The sequence below is a fragment of the Zosterops lateralis genome, assembly GCF_965231275.1.
Source record: "Zosterops lateralis genome assembly, chromosome: 26".
NCBI classification, from domain to species: Eukaryota; Metazoa; Chordata; class Aves; order Passeriformes; family Zosteropidae; genus Zosterops; species Zosterops lateralis.
Window position 1 is genome coordinate 2,431,586 of NC_139786.1, and position 18,670 is coordinate 2,450,255.

Sequence of the window (18,670 nt, forward strand, 5' to 3'; positions counted from 1 at the left end):
TGCATAATTACTCATTAATAATTATTCTTCAGCGCTCCATATGGGAGTAAGTGGGGTGGAGAATAATAGTAATAATATGAGAGGTGTTACTCCAATCTGGAGCGCTATTTATGGGCTTTATACACTAGAAATAAAAAGACAAATGATAGCGTCTGGTGCAGAAAACACCACGCTGCCTGGAGGCAATTTTTAATTTATTTAATATTCTTAATTCTAAAAGTCCAAACAGAAAAAAACAGCTCCTGTGTCAGACCAAAGCAGCCACTTCAGCGGACCTAAAACACCACAAGCTGGACGCAGGGCGGGGATGAAACCGCGCCGAGAATTCCCTGGAAAATCAAAAATCCCCAAAATCCCCCAAAACCCAGGAGGTGTCACTGCGCTCCCCCGGCAGGAGCCGAGTGGTGCCGGCCCCCCCTCTCCCCCCCCCAATAATGGTATCGCCCACCCCGCCAGCGCGCAGACCCCGCCCCCTGATTACGTCACGGCCGCTCCCGTTCTCTATTGGTTGATCCGCGACGCCTCGCGTGTAGCGACCCAATGGCGGCGCTGGGCCCGCCCGGAGCCAAGATGGCGGCGGCGCGGGCTGCGGGCGGGCGGCCCTGAGGCGGCTGCGGGGGCCGCGCTTTGCTCCGCGCCCGGGCCGGGGGCCGGCCGGGGGTCCCCGCTCCCCGCAGGCGGCCTGGCCGGCCCGCCGCGCCCGCCCCGCCCTCCGCCATGGCGGCCGAGAGCGGCAGGCAGTTCTGGAAGAGGAGCGCTAAGCTGCCGGGCAGGTGAGAGTCGGGGGAAAGGGGTGCGAGGGCCGCGCCCCCCGTCGTTGTGCCAGGGGAAGGGGCGGTGAGCCGGGCTGGGTCTGGGGGTGAGGGGAGCCCTGGAAGGCTCGGGGGATACCAGGGGGATCTGTGCTAGTTGGGGGGCCGGGGTTCTGCCCTGAAACAGGCGGGGTGCCAGGGCCACGCCGGGCTGGGGGACGGGGATTGTGCTGGGGGAAGGTTTAATATAGGGGACAAGGGTGGGGTCAGAGCTGTTCCCTCATCTCTAGGACAGGGCGGGTGTGTGGGGGCTGCGGGGACCCCCGTGTGCCCCCATGGAGAGCAGGATCGGGGTGCTTTGGAGGCCTCTCAGGGGTTATCCCGGAGCCGGGGCTGTTCCGTCTTCCTTTCCACAGATACTGGAGAAAACTCATCCTTCCCCATGTCCTTAGAGGTGTCGCCTTGGGTGGCAGCAGCTCTGTCCCAAAGGATGTCCCTGATAAGGCATAGAACACCCACATTTCCCTCTCCTGTGTGGGATTTCCCTCCTGGCCCCTCTCTGCCCAAGAGGAAGGGCTGTGAGGGTTCCCTTTGTACCTCCCCTGCCTCAGTTCCTCTGGTTCCTCTCAAGGCACCTTTACTCACTCAGGGATGGGAGAAACCAGTGAAATGTGTGATTGATGTAGTTTTTAGGGATAAGAGGCTGGTGTTGATGAAGGAGCAATGCCTACAATGCATTGGGAGCAAGGCTGACATGGAAAGAGGAATCACCCTCTCTCAAGTGCTTTTCCTGCCTGGTGCTCCTCACTTTTGCTCTCATTTGCCTTATCTGAACGCTGCCCTTCGCCTCCTGGGGTATGGGTGCAGTCTGAAATGCTTAGCTGGCTTTAAATCCTGCTGGGCCAGTTCAATATCTCCTTCTAATGTACTTTCACTCATCTGCTTGTCACTGTGCAACTCCTTCAGGTCGGCTGGACAGTCCATGTCTGTGGTGAGCAAAGGGAGCTCCCTGTTCCTCCTCTGCTGCTCCTGTGGGAGGACAATCCTGTGCTTTCCCTGGGTTATTTCCTGACTCCTCCTGTGTCTAACCCCGAGGTCTGAGCCTTGCCCTCAGCTGGTGGTCCAGGACAGCACCTCTCTTGTGCATTTGGTGATTCCTGAGCTTTGCCTTGGAAAGCTCAAACAAACCAGGTGAACCGGTCTGGCCGGCAGGCGGCCCCTGCCTGTGACACTCTGCATCGGGGAGGTTTTGGCAGGGTTCTCTCCTTCCCCTGCCTGCCTGCTTGGCACACATCCTGCATCCAGGAGCCTCCTCACCTCCTGTGTGCTGCTGGTTTCCAGGGACAGTCACCAACAGGTCTCCAGCAGCCTGACTCAGAGGGTGGAGATGGGATTGTGCTGCATCCATGGTCACTGGACATGAACCTCCTTTTTTTCCTTTTCATCTGAGCTTTGAGAGACCCTCCTGTACAGATTCTTGGCTCTGTCCTTTCTTTCCCCTGACAATCTGGCAGGGAGAGGCTTTGTACGGACTTGGATACTGTGTTAGCTTCCTTTTCCATGACACTTTGTGCGTTTGGTCACTTAGCTGTATTAGCTTTTATTTGCTAATAAAGTTTAATTGGCTTTTGGTCCCTGTAGATTTAGGGTGGATTTTAGATGTAGATTTAGAACTGGCAGATGCTGTTTTGTTTTTTTAGTTCTGTCTTGTGGTTTTTGCACTGGGAATTCTCTGCCTGGTAATTTCCTAGGGATGTGTTGGCTGAGTGCTCTGGTGTGTTGTCCTCTGTGATGTGTTGTTTATTCCCTGCTATTTGGAGAGATGGGCAGCCAGGGTCTGCTGGGGTTATTTAAATGCTGTTTTAAAAGGGGAGAAACAGCCTGCTGGAAGTAAATGTGTTTTGTGTCCAGAAGGGCAGGGGTGTTTGATTGCTCTGCTCTGCTGCAGTGTCAATAACCCACACCCTGTGATGGGCCTGTGAGGTGTCACACAGGGAGCACAGCCATTGTCCCTCTCGCCATGGCTCACCCCCTGTGTCCTACACTGAACATCCAGGTAACAGGAAATTCCTGTCCCAAGGAGTTTAAACTGGGACAGAACAGAGGACTCATCCAGTCAGGCTGGGGGCACAGCTTAGATCACCTTGAGATTCTTTCTTTGGGAGTGTCTGGGTTGTAAGACTTTGAAAAGAGCTGTGTGCAGGTGGGAGCCTCTGCCATTGTATCAAACATTGATTCAGAGCCCCAGGAAAGGGTTTCCTCCCACAGCACTGGCTGCCACATCCCCTCCTCTCTCTAACACACATCCCTCATTGCTCTTGTGAAGTCCAGGCCTTCACAGGGGAATCAAAGCAGTTCCCCACAGGCAGCCTGTGGGTCCCTGACAGGGAGGAGGAGCCTTGTGCTGGATATCCTGGGACAGTGTGAGTTTGGTACTGGGCATGGGAGAGGCTCTGCTGGAGAGGAAGCTGCCACATGTCACTGGAGAAGCAATGCTGACCTGGAGGGCTTGTTCTTCTTACATCTCATCATCTCTTTGCTATGTCTCCACTCCTGGAAGTGCCTCTGCTTAATTGCTGTCCTGACTTCCAGGTGCTCCTTAGTCATCACACTCTGTCCTGTACAAACTCAGTGAGGACTTCCAGCCACTGCAGTGGTGAGCCCACCCTTAGCTGGGCTGCTCCACCAGGCTCTCTCTGTGCTGTGGTTGTTTCCAGCCTCTGCCTTGGCTCTCTGCATCTCTCCCCTGCCAGCTGGACCTGTTGCTTGTGCATCCTCAGCTTGTTCCCAGCTGCAGCAGGCTGCCATCCCTCTCTCCATGCCTGGGCTCTGCTGGTTTTACTGCCGGGCACCATCTGCAGCTCCTAGAAACCAGGCCAGCTCTATTGACCCAAGGGGAGCTTGTTCCTTGTGTGCCAGCTCTGAAAGGGCCTTTGTCTCTGCCATGGCATTGCAGGACTTGTTTTCCAGAGGTTGTTTTCCAGGGTGGGATGGCTGTGAGTGGTTCCTCCAATGCAGGTGGATAACTCAGGATCCCTGTCTCACCTCCAGAGTCTGTAAAAACAGCCCTGAGCATGTTTTTGGTAGCTCCTTTCTGAGGTGATGCTCCTCATGTAGTCCTGGAGCCCTCAGGCTCCTTGTCCCATGAATTCCAAGGAACCTGGGACTGAGATGTGGTGATTCATTCCAGGCCACATAGGAAGTAGTTGATTAAACCAGGATTTGGACCTGAGTCAAACCATGAACTGTACCAGGCATTCCTTCTCCGTGGCATTGGCTGTGATCCTGAGAGCCAGCTCCATGTCACTGTGTCCCCAGTGTCACTGCCTGGAGCCCTTCCCTGTCCCCCAGGGCCTGGCAGGGTCACTTCCCCAGTCTGGAAGTCCCCTTGCTGGGAAGGAGAAGGAACATCAGTGTTTGCAGCAGGTGGACTGAAACGTGTGGTGGTGCAGGCAAGAGCAGATCTCAAATCCCAGCTCAGGCTGGGCTGGGCCTAAGAGTTTCTCTTTGTTACTGCAAAGAACAAATCTTCATCTGCATGTGGCATTTTGGATCTAAGGCTTGTAGGTTAGAAGGTTTTTGAAGCTGCTGTTGGTCTTTTATTCAGCTCCCAATAGCAGGCAAGAACCATGACTCGAGTTTAGGCTGAGATTATTTGTAGGATCTGTTTTTACAGCATCTTGGGATTTTTCTTTTCCCTTTCCTGCAGCATTCAGCCTGTCTATGGGGCACAGCATCCTCCACTGGATTCCCGGATCACCAAAAAGTAAGTGTTTGTCTCCTGGAGGTGCAGGCCACAAGGCCTGGCAGGTTTGGGGCTCAGTTCTGCAGGAAATGGGGATCTCCAGCATCCCTGGCACTGTGATATTGAGAGAAGGACAGCACTGGGGTGTGGTGCTGCCTTGAGCTCTAGGAAAGCTTGCAGGGAGAGCTTATCTGCTGGTGTCCTTTATGGCCAGAAATCCTTACAGTAACACCCACATCAAAGGAAACAGACTTTTAAAATTTTTTTAGCAGTGTCTGATCCTTCTGCTCCTCTTTGGAGCTGGAGGAATTAAGGGAAAGGGAGGTAAAGCTGCCCAGCAGCTACAAGGCTGGAGAACTGCAGCAGCCTTCCCAGCAGGAAAAGGCAGAATTCCTGGTCTGAGCTGCCTCCTTGTCCCCGTCCTGTGCTGTGTAGTGGCAAAAGTTCCCTGCTTCAGGTGGTGGACTTTGGCTCCTGTAGCTGAAGGGTAAATTCCTTCTGTGCCTGAGGAAAGACCCAGACTGGTCTGGCTGCTGGGAACAACTGCAGCTGTTTTGGGAGTGTCCATGGAAGGAGACCTGCTCTGTCTGCCCCTCTGACATGCCTTTCTCCAGGTTCCAAGACCTTTTTTGGATGTTAATCTGCCTGTTTTGTGTAGGGTGGGGGAAGGCAGAGCAGGAGGATTTTTACCTGTCTTCTCTTTGCCCTTCCCAGCCAGGAAGGCTGGCACCTCTCCAGCTGTGTGCTGCCACTGTGGCCTCTGAGACTGCTGTGACAGCAGCCTGTGACAGCCACTCCTGGCAGCGGGCAGCCCAGAGAGACTTTACACATTCCTTAGGTCTGGGAGGAGGAAAAGGGAAACTGGAAAAAGGGATTGGCTGATTGGAGTGAAGGTTTGGGGAAAAAGGAAAGAAAATGAACTCATCCAACAGCAGGGCTCTGATCCTGTTCCTCTGGCTCACAGCTTCATCAAGGACCGCTCCAAGGCCGGTGGGCTGCCCATGAAAAGCAAGAAGGCCTCCAGCTTCCACGAGTTCGCCCGCAGCACCAGCGATGCCTGGGACATCGGGGATGATGAAGATGAGGACTTCTCCTCCTCCTCCTCCTCATCCTCTTTGCAGACTCTGAACTCTAAAGTGGCCAAGGCCACGGCAGCTCAGGTCCTGGAGAACCACAGCAAGCTGCGGGTGAAGCCCGAGCGGTGCCAGCCCGCCCTCGGGGACCTGCCCACCAACTGCAAGGTCATCAAGTCCAGCAGTGAGGCACAGCTCTCCAGGACCTCTGGTAAGAGCCATCTTCAGGAGCAGCCTCCTGCTCCAGTGCTTTCTTACTTGGCCACTGAACTCAACTGCTTGTTGTTACTCCCAGTATGGGCACAAGGCTGTGATACAGCCTGTAAGCACAACAGAGGCTTTTTCTTCCTTTTAATATCCTGTACTCCAAGGAGCCATTTTCAGAGGTCTGGCTTTAATGCTTGTGTCCTCAGCTGCTCAATATCCTGCATAGAGGCATGTCTGTCCCAGAGTATTCCATGATCTGGGTGCTAAGTCAGTTTTGAGATCTGTTAAGTTCTTTCTGGGACTTGCTCTGCTGCTTCCACAGTGGTTTGGTGTGCTACTCTTAGCAAAGGTCTGGGTGAGGTTGTGTTAAAACAGCTTGGGCGGGGAATTGGGCAGCAGCAGCTCCTGCTCACTCTGCCTTGTCTGCCTGTACCTCAGGAGATGGCACTGGCAGCCCATCAGCTCCTCTCTCTGCACTAGCAATTAGCTTGATTAAGGTTTGGATCTGGAGAGCAGAGCAGATCTGAACGTCAGTTCTGCCTTGTGTCCTACCCACGTGCAGAGGGAAGTCTGATCCACTTGCAGCCAGGTGTCTGGATGCAGGAGGCAGAAATGGGGGGAAGTGGTGGAAGAGCCACAGCAGATGCCTGTGAAGTGCTGATGCATTGGAGTGGGCCAGCAGTGCTGTTCAGTGGTGCTGAGGGAACAGAAGGGTGAAATCTGCAGTGTCTGACAGTGGCTGGGGGAGCGAGGTGGGGCTGGAAAGGTGGAACCTCCTTCCCCAGCTCAGTGCAGCATCTGGTCCTTGCTAGAGGAGGGCTGTGTGTGGAGCCCCCTGCAGAAGCAGCAGTCCCTCCCCCTGAGGCCTGTCATTCCCCTGGTGGCTCGAATCTCTGACCAAAACGCCTCCGGGGCTCCCCCCATGACCGTGCGGGAGAAAACGCGCCTGGAGAAGTTCCGGCAGCTCCTCTCCAGCCACAACACCGACCTGGGTGAGTGGGGCACAAGGAGGGTGGGCAGGGGAGGGCAGAGGGGGCCTGCTGCCTGGGTCAGCTCTGCTTTGGGGTGGGAAAAAATCACTGCCTGCAGTTGTAGCAGATGGGTATTTGCAGGAATTGCTCTGTTGGCAGATGGTGATACCCTCCAACCCCACCCTGTCTGTCCCTAACCATTCTCCATCTTGCACATGATGGTTGGGATCACTGTGGGTTTTTGGACTTTGCAAGAGAACTGAGGTCCTGGCACACTGGTGATCCTGCAGCTCCCAGTTCTGTGCCCGAGCTGGGCTGAAATCACCTCTACTCTCCTTGCAGCAGCCCCACATCCCCAGTCATTGCTAGTGTGGGAGCCTTCCTGGAGGCTCATTGTCTCCAGAGCCTGCAGGAGCAGACTGGGCTTTCCTCTCCTTCTAGGTGTAGTGGTGCCTGGACGTGCCTAGGATCTAATCCATTGCCACCACTGTCCGTTTGCAGATGAGCTGAGGAAGTGCAGCTGGCCTGGTGTGCCCAGAGAGGTGCGGCCTGTGACATGGAGACTGCTGTCAGTAAGTACTGGGAGCTGTGACACCCGAGTCTGGGAGCACTGTGACACCTCAGGGACATGAGCTCCTACACCTCCCTGTGTCCCATAGCCAGCTTTGCTTGTGTGTTCCCAGTGCCCAGGTGAGCTGTAGGGTTTTTTGATCAGGGAGTGCCATTGCTGCATCCTCTTTTAGCTCAAAGCCCAGACCGGTGTGGAGACTGGGTGGTTCACTCTTTTGGGGAACTGAACCTGCTGGAGTTGGATTACTCCAAGATCAGGAGCTGGGAAGGCCAAATTCCATGAAAGCTCTTTCCCCAGCTCCTGAGTTGTGTGCCTGATGCTTGTGGGTGCACAGCTGGCAGGATTTCAAGGGCTGGTGAGGAGAGAGGGTCTGCCCTGAGCTGAGTTTCCCAACGCAGGGCTATCTCCCCGCCAACTCGGAGCGCAGGAAGCTGACCCTGCAGAGGAAAAGGGAGGAGTACTTTGGCTTCATCCAGCAGTACTACGACTCCCGGAACGAGGAGCACCACCAGGACACCTACAGACAGGTAGGAACACTCCTCCTGCCTTTCTGCTTTGGCTATAGCCCTCCCCTCTCTCTCTTGCTGCTGCTTGTCCCCATGGGTGGGGTCATGCCAGGACTTGCTCTGGCTGGAGCTAGGAAGAGTCTTCTCTTTGGGAAAAAGGCACCATGGTTCTGTCCTTGCTAGTTTAAGCTTTTCCAAAATCTGATATTAAATTTCAGCTCTGAACTATCTGCCTGCACAAGAGCAGAGCAGACTGCAGATAACTGTAGATGATTTTCTCATCTGTAGCCCTCACTGCTTGTCAACCCTTGCCTGGGGGAACACTGGTGGTGGATTTCCCTCTGTTAGCCTGTGACAGGTTATTGTGCCCCTGGAAAGCACAGCTGGTGTGTGTAACCCACCTTCTTTTCCAGATCCACATTGACATTCCAAGGACCAACCCACTCATTCCCCTCTTCCAGCAGCCCCTCGTCCAGGAGGTAAGGGGATGTGTGTGTGGAGTGAGGCCAGCACTGCTCCCAGGGGGTTAACTTTGTGGGGAAATCTCCCTGCCTGACAGCTCCTGATGCAAATACCTCCTGGAAATGTCTGGTCTTGTCCCATGTTTCTGAAAGACATCAAACTTGGAGCTTGGGGGTTATCAGATGATCTCTTCTTTGGCAAGATGTAGCCAAGAGCTGGTAAAAAACCTAAACCTTTTGTTTTGAGACAAGTTAAAGGCAAACAGGATAGTTGAACCAGAACACAGAATAGTTCTGTTTGTTTCAAAACGTCTTTTATGGGAGCAGCCTGGGCAGGGATGGGTTCAGGAGGTGCCCAGGAGGTGTGGGCACCTGTCCTCTCTGGAAACAAGCTCAGTGTGTGTATGTGTGGTGCCAGAGCATGGTGTCCAGGGGGTTGAGGCAGTCTGGGAATGTTGGTTGTTGTGAGGGAGGCTGCCCTGTTGGGAAATATCCTGATCTGTGCTGTTTTTCTGGAAGTACTTGTGCTGATACCACATCTTCCCACCTGATGTTCAGCCAAGGAGGCTGCTCTGCCAAGAGGCAGCCTTGTCCTGTGGATATTAAGCTGTCTGGACCTTGAAAAGTTAGGTCTGCATTTCTTCAAGCAGAGGTTTTGATGAGGAGCCTGGACTGTCTTGTCTGAAGAGTGGGCTGGCCTGTGTGTGGGACCTGTGGATGACACACGAGTCTCTCCTACCTCTTCAATGCTTCTAACATTACCTTACTGCTCCAGCAAAGCATGGTCTGCACTCCCTGAGCTTAGCAGTTATGCTTTTCTGCCTCCCCTTCGTGCATGGCTAATGCAGGTACCTGCTTTTCCCTGGTTCTTCCCTAGATTTTTGAGAGAATCCTGTTTATCTGGGCCATCCGGCACCCGGCCAGCGGCTATGTGCAGGGCATCAATGACCTGGTCACCCCCTTCTTTGTTGTGTTCCTCTCTGAGCACGTTGGTAAGTGACACTTGCTGCTCTAAGCACTCCTGGCCCCGGTGGGGTTTGAGGTGTGAAATGCTGGCACGAGGAAAGGGGATTTAGAAGGGGATGATTTGTTCTTCCTTCAGAGTGCCTGAGCCAGGCTGGAGTTGTATTTTGACCTCTTGCTGGATGAATTGACTTCGGTTTTATAATCTTGCTGAGCCCCACAGAAGGGGAAGTGCTAAGGGTGGGTTTGCATTTCAATGCACTTAACAGCCTCACAGCTTGGAGGGGAATGGGATCTTCCAGGCACTGAGGGAGCTCTCAGGCATAGCCCTGATATATGGACTTGGAAGAGGGTCTTGCTCTCAGAGCTTGGACTTGGCAGACAGTTTCTAGGAAGAATGAGTGAAGTTTAAAGAGACCCTGCCGAGAATGTAAAATAAACTGTTTAAATACAGATTCCCTCCCTTGCTGCTAGTACAGGTGTGTTTCTCAAATTGAGAGTTTCAGAAAGCAAACTGACTTCTCCCTGCTGCTTCTGGATTTCTTGTCAGCCACTTGCTTTTAGCTGGAGATCAAGTCCTTTCCACCCATGGCGTTTTTATTCTTTCTCTGGCTCTAACTGTGTTTTGGAGTTGACATTAATAGTGGGATGTCATAATCCCTATGTTTAAAGTATCTTAGTGTTCACTATAAATAGAAGGAAAAAGCAATTTATAAGACTATATTAGTGACACAAATCCTGTTGAATAAATATTTTTAAGGTCTGATCCAAAAGCTGAAGTGAGTGGAAGCCTTCCACTCTCAAGCTAAGGCTTTGTAAAGTAGTCACAGATCTGCCTTTGCTGAGGGCCTGGTGAAGGGCTGAGCCACCTTGTTTGCCACTGACACATCCTGTGTGGTCAGGGCTGATCCCTGGGAAGGGCTGTTGCTCCTCACAGCCTGAAGGAGAAGGCACCAAGTGTGGTCTGATGGCAGCTGGAGTGAATTCCCTTCTGTGGGAAGAGCAGATCAGATCAGACCTGAGCAGGTTCCCTTTGAGGGGCTTCTCCCGTGGCCTGAGCAGCATCCTTGGCATTCAGTGCTGGCAGAGGCCACTTGCTCAGGGTGGATTTATTGGGTTGGATTGATTTATAGGAGCAGAGCTGTGTCCAGTGAGTGACCTGGGCAAGAACAGAGCTGGTGTGAATCATCAGAGCTGCCTGTGGGTACCTGCTGTGACTTCCTGCAGTCCTGTACCCTGATGGGTGTCAGGGATTAGCTCTCCCTGCATGTGGCAGCAGAGTTTATGCTGCATTGGCCCTCTTAGGCTCCGTGCTGGGTTCGTGCTTCTTACCATCTTCCAGGGCTGTTTTCATCCCCAGCTGAAGTTTCTCTCCATCTTCCAGGGCTGTTTCCACCCCTGATTGAAGCTTCCTCTCTTCCTGTTTCCAGCTGTCTCTGAAACTTGGGTTGCAGGGAAAAACTCCTCTTCAGGAGAGCAGTTGTGCTGAATTTGGCCAATCTGTCTCCAGAGCCTGGGATTCCAAGCCAACCATTAGGTCATGAGCTGTTGTGGTGGTTACCTGCTCCCTGGTCTGTGTAGCAGTCAGAGTTAAAATACAAATCAATAATTGCCTTTAATTTCCATGGGGAAGAGCTGGCAGTGGTCAGTCCCTCATTACTTCTCTGCAACAGGATTTAAGTCATTGATTTGGAGCCTCCTCTCTACAGCAGAGAGGCCCCTGAGGAGCTGGGCAGGGCAGGGCTGAGGGCTCTCCATGCTGGATCACTGACTCTCAGCATCCCTGGAGCAGCTCAGTCTGTGCTGCACCCAAGTATTTGCAGCAGGAGAGGCTTTGCACAGTTTGGTAATCCCTGTGCAGCAGGGACAGCTCACTTTTGTGGGAAGTCTCTTGTTCAAAGGAAATTTTCCTTGTATTTTTCAGGGAAAGAGAACAGGCAGTATGGCTCAGGCAGGCACTGAGGGCTCACACACCTGTGTCACCTGTGGCTATTCCCATGCTCACTGTACAACTGCCCTGGAAAGTTTTCCCTGACATTTTCTGCAAATCTTGCTCTGGGAAGTTGGCACCAGCACTGGCACCATCCTCAAATCTCTCGGGTTTGCTGCCCCTGCTCTCCTTTCAAAGCAGATGTTTTGTGTCAACAAAACAAGATCTCTGAAGGAGCCCAGTGTGCTGCCAGCTGGCTCCCATGTCCCTGGGATGTTATCAGAGCTCCTGAGGGGCTGTCCCCAACAGCAGGGACCACTGGGGACTCTGTCCTGTGTGACAGAGGTGACAGCCAGAGGTGGGAGATCACAAGCTGGTGATGTTGCTTAGCTGTGAAACACAAGCCAGGATGACACCCTGGTCTTCTCCTGCTCAATCCAGGGGCTTCTCATGAAGCTGGTCCCCACTGCCAAGGTCATTGTAGACTTCTGATCCATCACCCCATGCTTTGGGCAGGTATTGCATTTGCAGACAACAAATCATCTTTCCTACAGACCAGTTAAAATCTCTCTTTGGAGCTCACCAGCTGATTGATGTGTGTAACACTATTTTTGTTACCAGCCCAAGGCCTGAAACATCCTTCAGGGGCTTGTCTGGCATCTCCTCCAAGGGCTGGAAAAGGGGAAAATGGGAATGGGGAAAAGGAGGGTGGTTTGGGCAGGGAATGGTCTGTCCCTTGGCAGTCACTTCCAGGGAACAGTTTGGCAGCTTCCTTTGTTTGATGTTGACACAAACAATGACACAGTCAGCAGTTACCCAACAAACTCCAGGCCCTTGTGTGCAGAGGCATTAAATGCAGCTGCCTCGGGGCAGGGTGAGGGCAGTTTGGCCTTGGTGCCTTTCCATCATCACCATGGAAGATGCAGGGAGGATGTGGATCTCTCCAGGTCCTGGAGGAGGAGAACTGAAGGGAAAATATTCACAGGAAGCAGTTTGTCCCAGCTGCCCTGGATGCTCTGGGGACTGGATGAGCCCATTATTAACCTGCATCCCACTGACACTGTTTGCCTCTTCTTTCTGAGCAATGCCTTGAATCCAGTTTGTGTGTGTACCTTTGACCAGCTTCAGGAAACACCAGCTAGGCTGAGGCAGGAAGAAGCTTATCCCCAGAGTTTTCCAGTCCTTGTCTGAATTCCCCAGACCCCTTCTCCCAGTTGGGACCAGTTGCTTTTCCCACCCAGTCTGGATCCAGACCTGCTGCTTCTTCCAGGGGCTGGGCAGACTGCAGTGCCCCCTTGGCAGGTGGGATGGGTTCAGCTGTGCTGTTTTCCCCTTTGCCCCAACATGGCAAACTGGCTCATCTCCTGTGCTGCTCTCCTGCCTCTGCATGGACAGCACTGCCTCAGCTACTTGGCAGCAAGCATGGAAGCTTTGGGCCCCTGCCACTGACTGATCCATAGCTGGAGTAATTCTTCCTCCTGACTGATGGCTTCTGCTGCAGGTGCTGCTGAGGAAGAGCTTCAGGGAGGTGTTGAGGCTGCAGGAGCAGCTGAGCTTGTTGTTGGTGCCCTCTGGATGGGCACAAACTCATCTGGGGAGGATTGGGATGTAGAGATGGTCTGGCAGCTGAGGAATTGGGGCAGGAATGACAGCTCAGCACCTCCTAGAGGAAAACCATATCCCTGTTTTTTCAGGTCATCAGAGAGGGTATGACAAAGGGATACTGAGCTTCCAGTCCCTTCTGCTGAGTCACTCCCAGCTCTCAGGGCTTGTGTTTGCATTTAGGATGGCAGTGACAGAGCTCAGAGGTGAGCTCAGCATCCCCAGGTGTGTCAGTGCTGGCCCTGCAGTCTCCCCCAGTGCTCTCTGTCTGTGTCACATCACTTCCATCCCTGGTTCCAGGCCTTGCATAAGAGGTTGTCCCAGCTTTGGGACCTGCTTGGCAGCACTCCAGGGCTGTGGAGGGGAGCAGTGCCATGGAAAGTATTGATCTTGTTTGCTTCTGGCTGGCTTTGTCACTAAATCCTAATCACAGTCCAATGAAGACACTGTTGCCCTGCAAGCAGGAGCAGAAATGGGTGAAGGGAATGGGGACACTTGTGTCACCACTCATCCTGACCTCCAGTTCTATCCTGGGCCTGGGGCTCACTGCAGGCAGTGCAGACGTGCCCAGAGCTGTGGGAATTTGTGAGCTGAGACTGGGCTTAACTCTCCTCCAGCTGTGCAGTCCTGCCCTGAGCCCCCACTGCCAGAATATGGGGAGTCATTAAAGGCTCCCTGTGGAAAACAGGGATGGGAGTACATGGAGCCCTGGCTTCTCTGGTCTTTGCCTTCTCCTGTGTCCTCCTTGAGCCCTTTGGAAACATCACTCAGAGGAACTTTGCTTTTGTTGAGCCCTCGTTGCCCTGGGCTGCTGTAGGTGGCCATCACCAAGCCAGTGGATTACTTTCAGTCCCTGTCAGAGCCATATGTTGGATATCTCCTTTTCCTGAGGCCTCTTTAGTGCTGCTGCTGAGCAGATGTTTGTGCTGAGCCACACTCCAAACACCTGAGGTTTGATTCAAAGCCTCTTGCAATGTGTGTTGGCTCCTGCTGGGGATCTCCTGCCACTGTTTACTTTGACAGGGGGTGCTGGCAGAGCTGCTCCTCCTGTCCCCGTGCTGGTGCAAGCAGCAGGGTGTTCCCCATCAGCTGGGCAGGTCTCCACAGCCCCTTCTCCACCGTGGTCCTCCATCCACAGGCAGGTCTTTGCTCATTCCCCCAGGGCTGAGCCTGCCCCTGCCACAGTCCTGGGTGTCCACATGTCCCTGTCCTGCTCCAGTGCCTGTCCTTCCACCTTCGCCTCTGCAAGACCTCAGGAAGGAGATGGACACCAAACAGATTTTTCCTGCCATTCTCCCTACCTGGACCATGTGAGAGTGGCTGTAGAGAAGCCAGCAGCAGAGTGACAGTTTTGGATGGTGATGATGATCATGTGCAGCTTGAAAACAGCTTTGCTGCTCTTTCTGCAGAACAAGATTGTGAGATTAGTGGGTTAAGCTCTTGTTTGTCCCTAAAGCTCCTGGTGGCAGTTTGCTCTGGAGCTGAGCTCTGCCTCAGAGGAGAAGCAGAGGTGGGAGCAAAGTTGGAGTCACTGGCTCTGTCCTGCTCTTCCTCCTTCAGGCAGGATCTGTTGGTGTTGGTTTTCCCCAGCCTGTGGCAGTGTCTGCAGTGGATCTGAGCCAAGAGGGTGGCCTGGCTCCAGCCCTGAGCCCCATCTTCTCCTTCTCTGCTTTTTTCCAAGGAACATCAAAGATGCTTGCCAGGATTTCTGAGCCTCTGAAACTGGAAATGGGCCAGCTTAGCTCTGTTATTTGATCTGATTTAGTGGCATGACAGCAGCGTGGTGGGTGCTCTCTTCCCAAGGAGAAAAGGGAGGGAACTGCTGGGTCAGGCAAGCCAGGAGGGCCAGACCTGTGTCTCCTGTCTCCCCACCTCAGTCCCACTGCCTTCCCATGCCTGTTTCCCCCTCCAGCCACCAGGTTAAGGTGAGCCTGGCTTGGAGCAGGTGCTGCTCCAAGCTCCACTCTCATTCCCTCCTTGAGGCATCTCTTCCTTACACACCCTGGGGGTTCACAAGCCCATCTAAAAGCAAGGAGCCTTTTTAACTCTGTGAGAACCCTTTGGGGACAGAGCTGCCACTGACCCTTGTGCTGTCAGACTCCCACTGGGTTTGAAAAACAAACTTGCACAAATCTCTGCTCCCTCCACACCGAGGCTGCACACATTCTGTGCATGGGGCAGCTTTTTTTGTTTGCTGGAGCTCTCCTGCCAGCTGGGCTCCAGGAGAGGCAGAAACCCCACGGAGCTGAGCCCTGTCTGCCACATGGCCCAGCTGTCCCTCTGCTGGATTTAACTCAGTGCCTTTTCTGCTGCCAAAAAAGATCTTTGCATCTTTGCTTTTGAGTTCTTGCAGCTATGCCTGAGGGTCCTGCTGTCCTAGTGAGGTTCCTGAAGTTTTGGCAGTTCTTCCTCATGAGTCCTCAAAGCTGGCAGCCTCTGTTGTGCTTTGTTCCTGGGATGATGCTGATGAATCCAGCTGGGAGCAGGAGCTGGCAGCTCCCTGTGCTGCCCCAAGCCATAGGCTGTGTTTCCTCTCCTGGTTTTTGGTTGCAGTGAAGTTTTCCCCGCTCTCAGCTCTCCCTGTGGTGCTCCTGCTGTCCCCCAGGGCAGGTGTGCTTTGGCTGAAGGGGTTCCATGGTGCCAGATCTTTGTCCCTGCATAGCCCTTATCCCAGAAGGATGGCAAAAGTGCTGTGGGATCCCTCCCATGGTTCCCTGGGGAGCTGAGATGGGTTCAGGGCATGACCAGCAAGTCTTTTGGGGGTTTTCAGCTCAGGTGGAGAAATAGGTGAGTGCATGGGTGCTGTGACTGTGCCAGGCACACCCCTAACACACAGGGAGTGTTGCAGTGCCTGCTGCAAAGCTTTGGCCTGATAAAGTCTCTGGGATTGTCCCTCATCTCCCTGATGCTCTTCCCTCTCTGTTTTGCAGAGGAGGATGTGGAGAACTTTGACGTGACAAACCTGTCCCAGGATGTTTTACGGAGCATTGAAGCCGACAGCTTTTGGTGCATGAGCAAGCTGCTGGATGGGATACAGGTGAGCCTCTGGGGCCACAGGAATTCCTCTGCCCTCACTGGGGTGGCAGTGTGGTTGTCTCCTCTCCTTGTCTGGGTGAGTATTCTGCATGCTCCAGCATTAGGGAGGTTTTTCTGCTTCACTGAGCTAAATCTGTTAGTGAAATCCTGAGAGATGTGTGCTGTGGCTGTGCAGATGGCCTCTCCTGAGCAGGGAAGTCATAGCAGGAAAACAATCCTGGTTTGTGCTCAAGATCCCTGTCTCCTTGGCTCAGGGTAATCTCATCCCAACTACTGATCTGGGTTTGATTTCCAGCTGTTGGTAAAGCTGCTGCCTCTGACTCAGGGCCTCTCCCCACAGGACAATTACACCTTTGCACAGCCAGGGATCCAGAAGAAAGTGAAAGCCCTGGAGGAGCTGGTCAGCAGGATCGATGGTAGGTGACACAGGAGCCTGGTCAGGTTTGTCACAGCAGAGTGAGGCCTCCTTTGGGACAACTCTCAGGGCAGGGGTAGACACTTCTTACAGCACTCATGGAACCAGAGCAGGGCAGGGTCAGCCAGAAACCTCCTGGTGACAGCACAGGGTGAGGAGAGGAGGAATTTGGGAGAAGAAGGTCTCAGCCTGAAAGTGTGTGAAAGTCACTGTGCTGCGTGCAGGAGCTGGGGCACTGTGAGCCCCAGGTGTGTAAGTGAAATGTGCTGTTTCAGAGCAGGTACATAATCACTTTAGGAAGTACGAGGTCGAGTACCTGCAGTTTGCCTTTCGCTGGATGAACAATCTGCTCATGAGGGAGCTGCCCCTCCGCTGCACCATCCGCCTCTGGGACACCTACCAGGTATGCACTGCCCTCCCTGCCTGGCTTGTCACTGTCACTTGTGTCCCTGTGGGGACAGGGGGTGCTGAGGGAAACAAAGCAGTGTGGCCCCAGGGTGTTTACAGCCAGCTGGGTGGCTCAGCAGTGTCTGGGGGGTTGTTCTCCAGCTCAGCTGCAGGAGTTCACCCAGAGTTTTGCTGTCCACAGTCAGAGCCAGAAGGATTCTCCCATTTCCACCTGTACGTCTGCGCTGCCTTCTTGATCAAGTGGCGGAAGGAGATCCTGGATGAGGAAGACTTCCAAGTAAGGCCCTGAGGTTGGGGGTGATTCCCTGGGGGAGGGAAGTAGAGGGGAGGGAATTGCTCTGGTTGGGATCCCAGTGTGGACATAGACAACTGTCAGAGCTGGCTCCAAGATCATCTGGTCTCAGGAGCTTTGCCTAGAAGTAACTTGAGCCTTGGTGATAAGGACAGAGAACTGAGCTCTTGGAGGGTTCAAACATCACACTCCAGCTCTGATCACAGTTTGCCCTCCTGTGTCCAGCTGTAACCCTGTAACAGCACCCTTTACTCCAAGGGGCTTGGGGTGCTTTACTGGTTCAGATCTAGACCCAGGCACATCTTGATGTTGTCCCTGAGCCTTTCAGACCTGTGAGTGTCGTGAGCACAAGTTACTGAGCGCTGCTGCCACTGCTCAGGGTGGCCCCAAGCCCACACTGGATCTGTGCTCTGCCTTCAGCTTCTCCCAACTAAGCACCTTCCCCTCTTCCAGGGCCTTTTGATGTTGCTACAAAACCTGCCCACGATACACTGGGGTAATGAAGAGATTGGGCTGCTGCTGGCTGAAGCCTACAGACTCAAGTACATGTTTGCAGATGCCCCAAACCATTACCGCCGATAGGTGCCCAGACTGGCTCCTCTCTCCCGTGCCCGCCCCTCGTCCTGGCCCGATCTGATCACTGTGGCATTTCTGTCATCCCAAGTCCTCAGACACTCCAGCCAGGAGCTGCTCCTCGCTGTACAAAGCTCACCTGAACTCTTGTCTTAACTCTGAACGTGTGCCTGTCTGCCACTCCATGCGCCTGGATGTGCCATTTTGACGACTCTCAGTATTTCACTCCGTGCTGGTGGCTCACGCCAGGAAGGGAGGCTTCAAGGGGCTGAGGGAGAACATGGGGGAAACTTTACAGATAAACTGAGCCGGAGGCAAAGCCCTCCTGTCCTCTCCACTCCCTGTCCTGGGCTTGTCTGGCTTGGGACCACTTCGGCTTCGCTGCCTCCCGTCGCCCTGCGCCATCTGCTCCCTCCTCTCTTCCGACACCGTTTGCGCCAAGTCCCAGATGAAAATGCCTTATCAGAGACCTGCCTGGCCGCAGAATCCTTCCCCACCAGGGTGGCAGGGCAAGAAGTTTCTCTCAGGGCCTACCTTCGCTCCGAGGGTCCAGAGACCCCCCAAGCACTTTGTGGGTTCACAAGAGAGTCCCTCGTGCCTGCCCTCCCTCCTTCTCTCCATCCTCTTGGCCTACCTCTCCTCCCCCAGGGCAGCAGGGCAGGCACGACCACTCCATCCACACACACCTGGAATGATGCGTGCCAGCGTGGTGGAACTTTTGGTGACTGATGTTCTGTGAGTGCAGCCCCCATCCAGTGTTGTGGGGAAGGCAAAGGAGGGGGTGCTGGTAGGGGAGCAACATCTCTCAAAAAACCTCCTGACAATGTCCCCACTCCTCCGAGGCGTTCTGTGTATATTGTGTTCTTGTGTATATGGGTCAAAGATGTACAATATATGTCTTCTCTTTGTAGCAGATTTTATATTTATAACATGAACCCCCCTGTTCTCCCCATCCTCTCCACGCTGAGGAGGATGCCTGGCTGTGCTCTTGTAGGGTTTTGAGCCCCTATGGAGGTGGGGGGTGTTCCAGAGCTGCAGGTTTCCACCCCAAGGGGTTCTTGCAGTGCTGGCTCTGCCCGAGGTGTGACAGAAACACCTCTAAGGGTTTGGGCAGGAGATGGGAGCTCCCAGCAGAAGGGAGAGCCCGTTGGAGACACAGGGTTTG

General features: G+C 53.8%; 1 protein-coding gene across 2 annotated transcripts; it reads left to right on the forward strand.

The window, feature by feature from the left end:
• The first annotated feature begins 649 nt into the window (after positions 1–649).
• TBC1D22B (TBC1 domain family member 22B) lies at positions 650–18,415 on the forward strand. 2 transcript variants are annotated; one of them, XM_083878391.1, is made up of 13 exons: positions 650–773; positions 4,462–4,518; positions 5,462–5,781; positions 6,590–6,769; positions 7,250–7,320; positions 7,718–7,846; positions 8,239–8,304; positions 9,164–9,278; positions 15,712–15,818; positions 16,158–16,233; positions 16,508–16,635; positions 16,822–16,917; positions 17,386–18,415. In XM_083878391.1, exons 1-13 carry the CDS (start codon positions 718–720, stop codon positions 17,512–17,514), a joined length of 1,530 nt encoding a protein of 509 aa, XP_083734517.1. In that variant the 5' UTR covers positions 650–717; the 3' UTR covers positions 17,515–18,415. The 2 variants fall into 2 exon arrangements, with proteins under 2 accessions (XP_083734517.1, XP_083734518.1); XM_083878392.1 differs by lacking the exons at positions 650–773; positions 4,462–4,518 and adding an exon at positions 5,006–5,111.
• Positions 18,416–18,670: the final 255 nt, after the last annotated feature.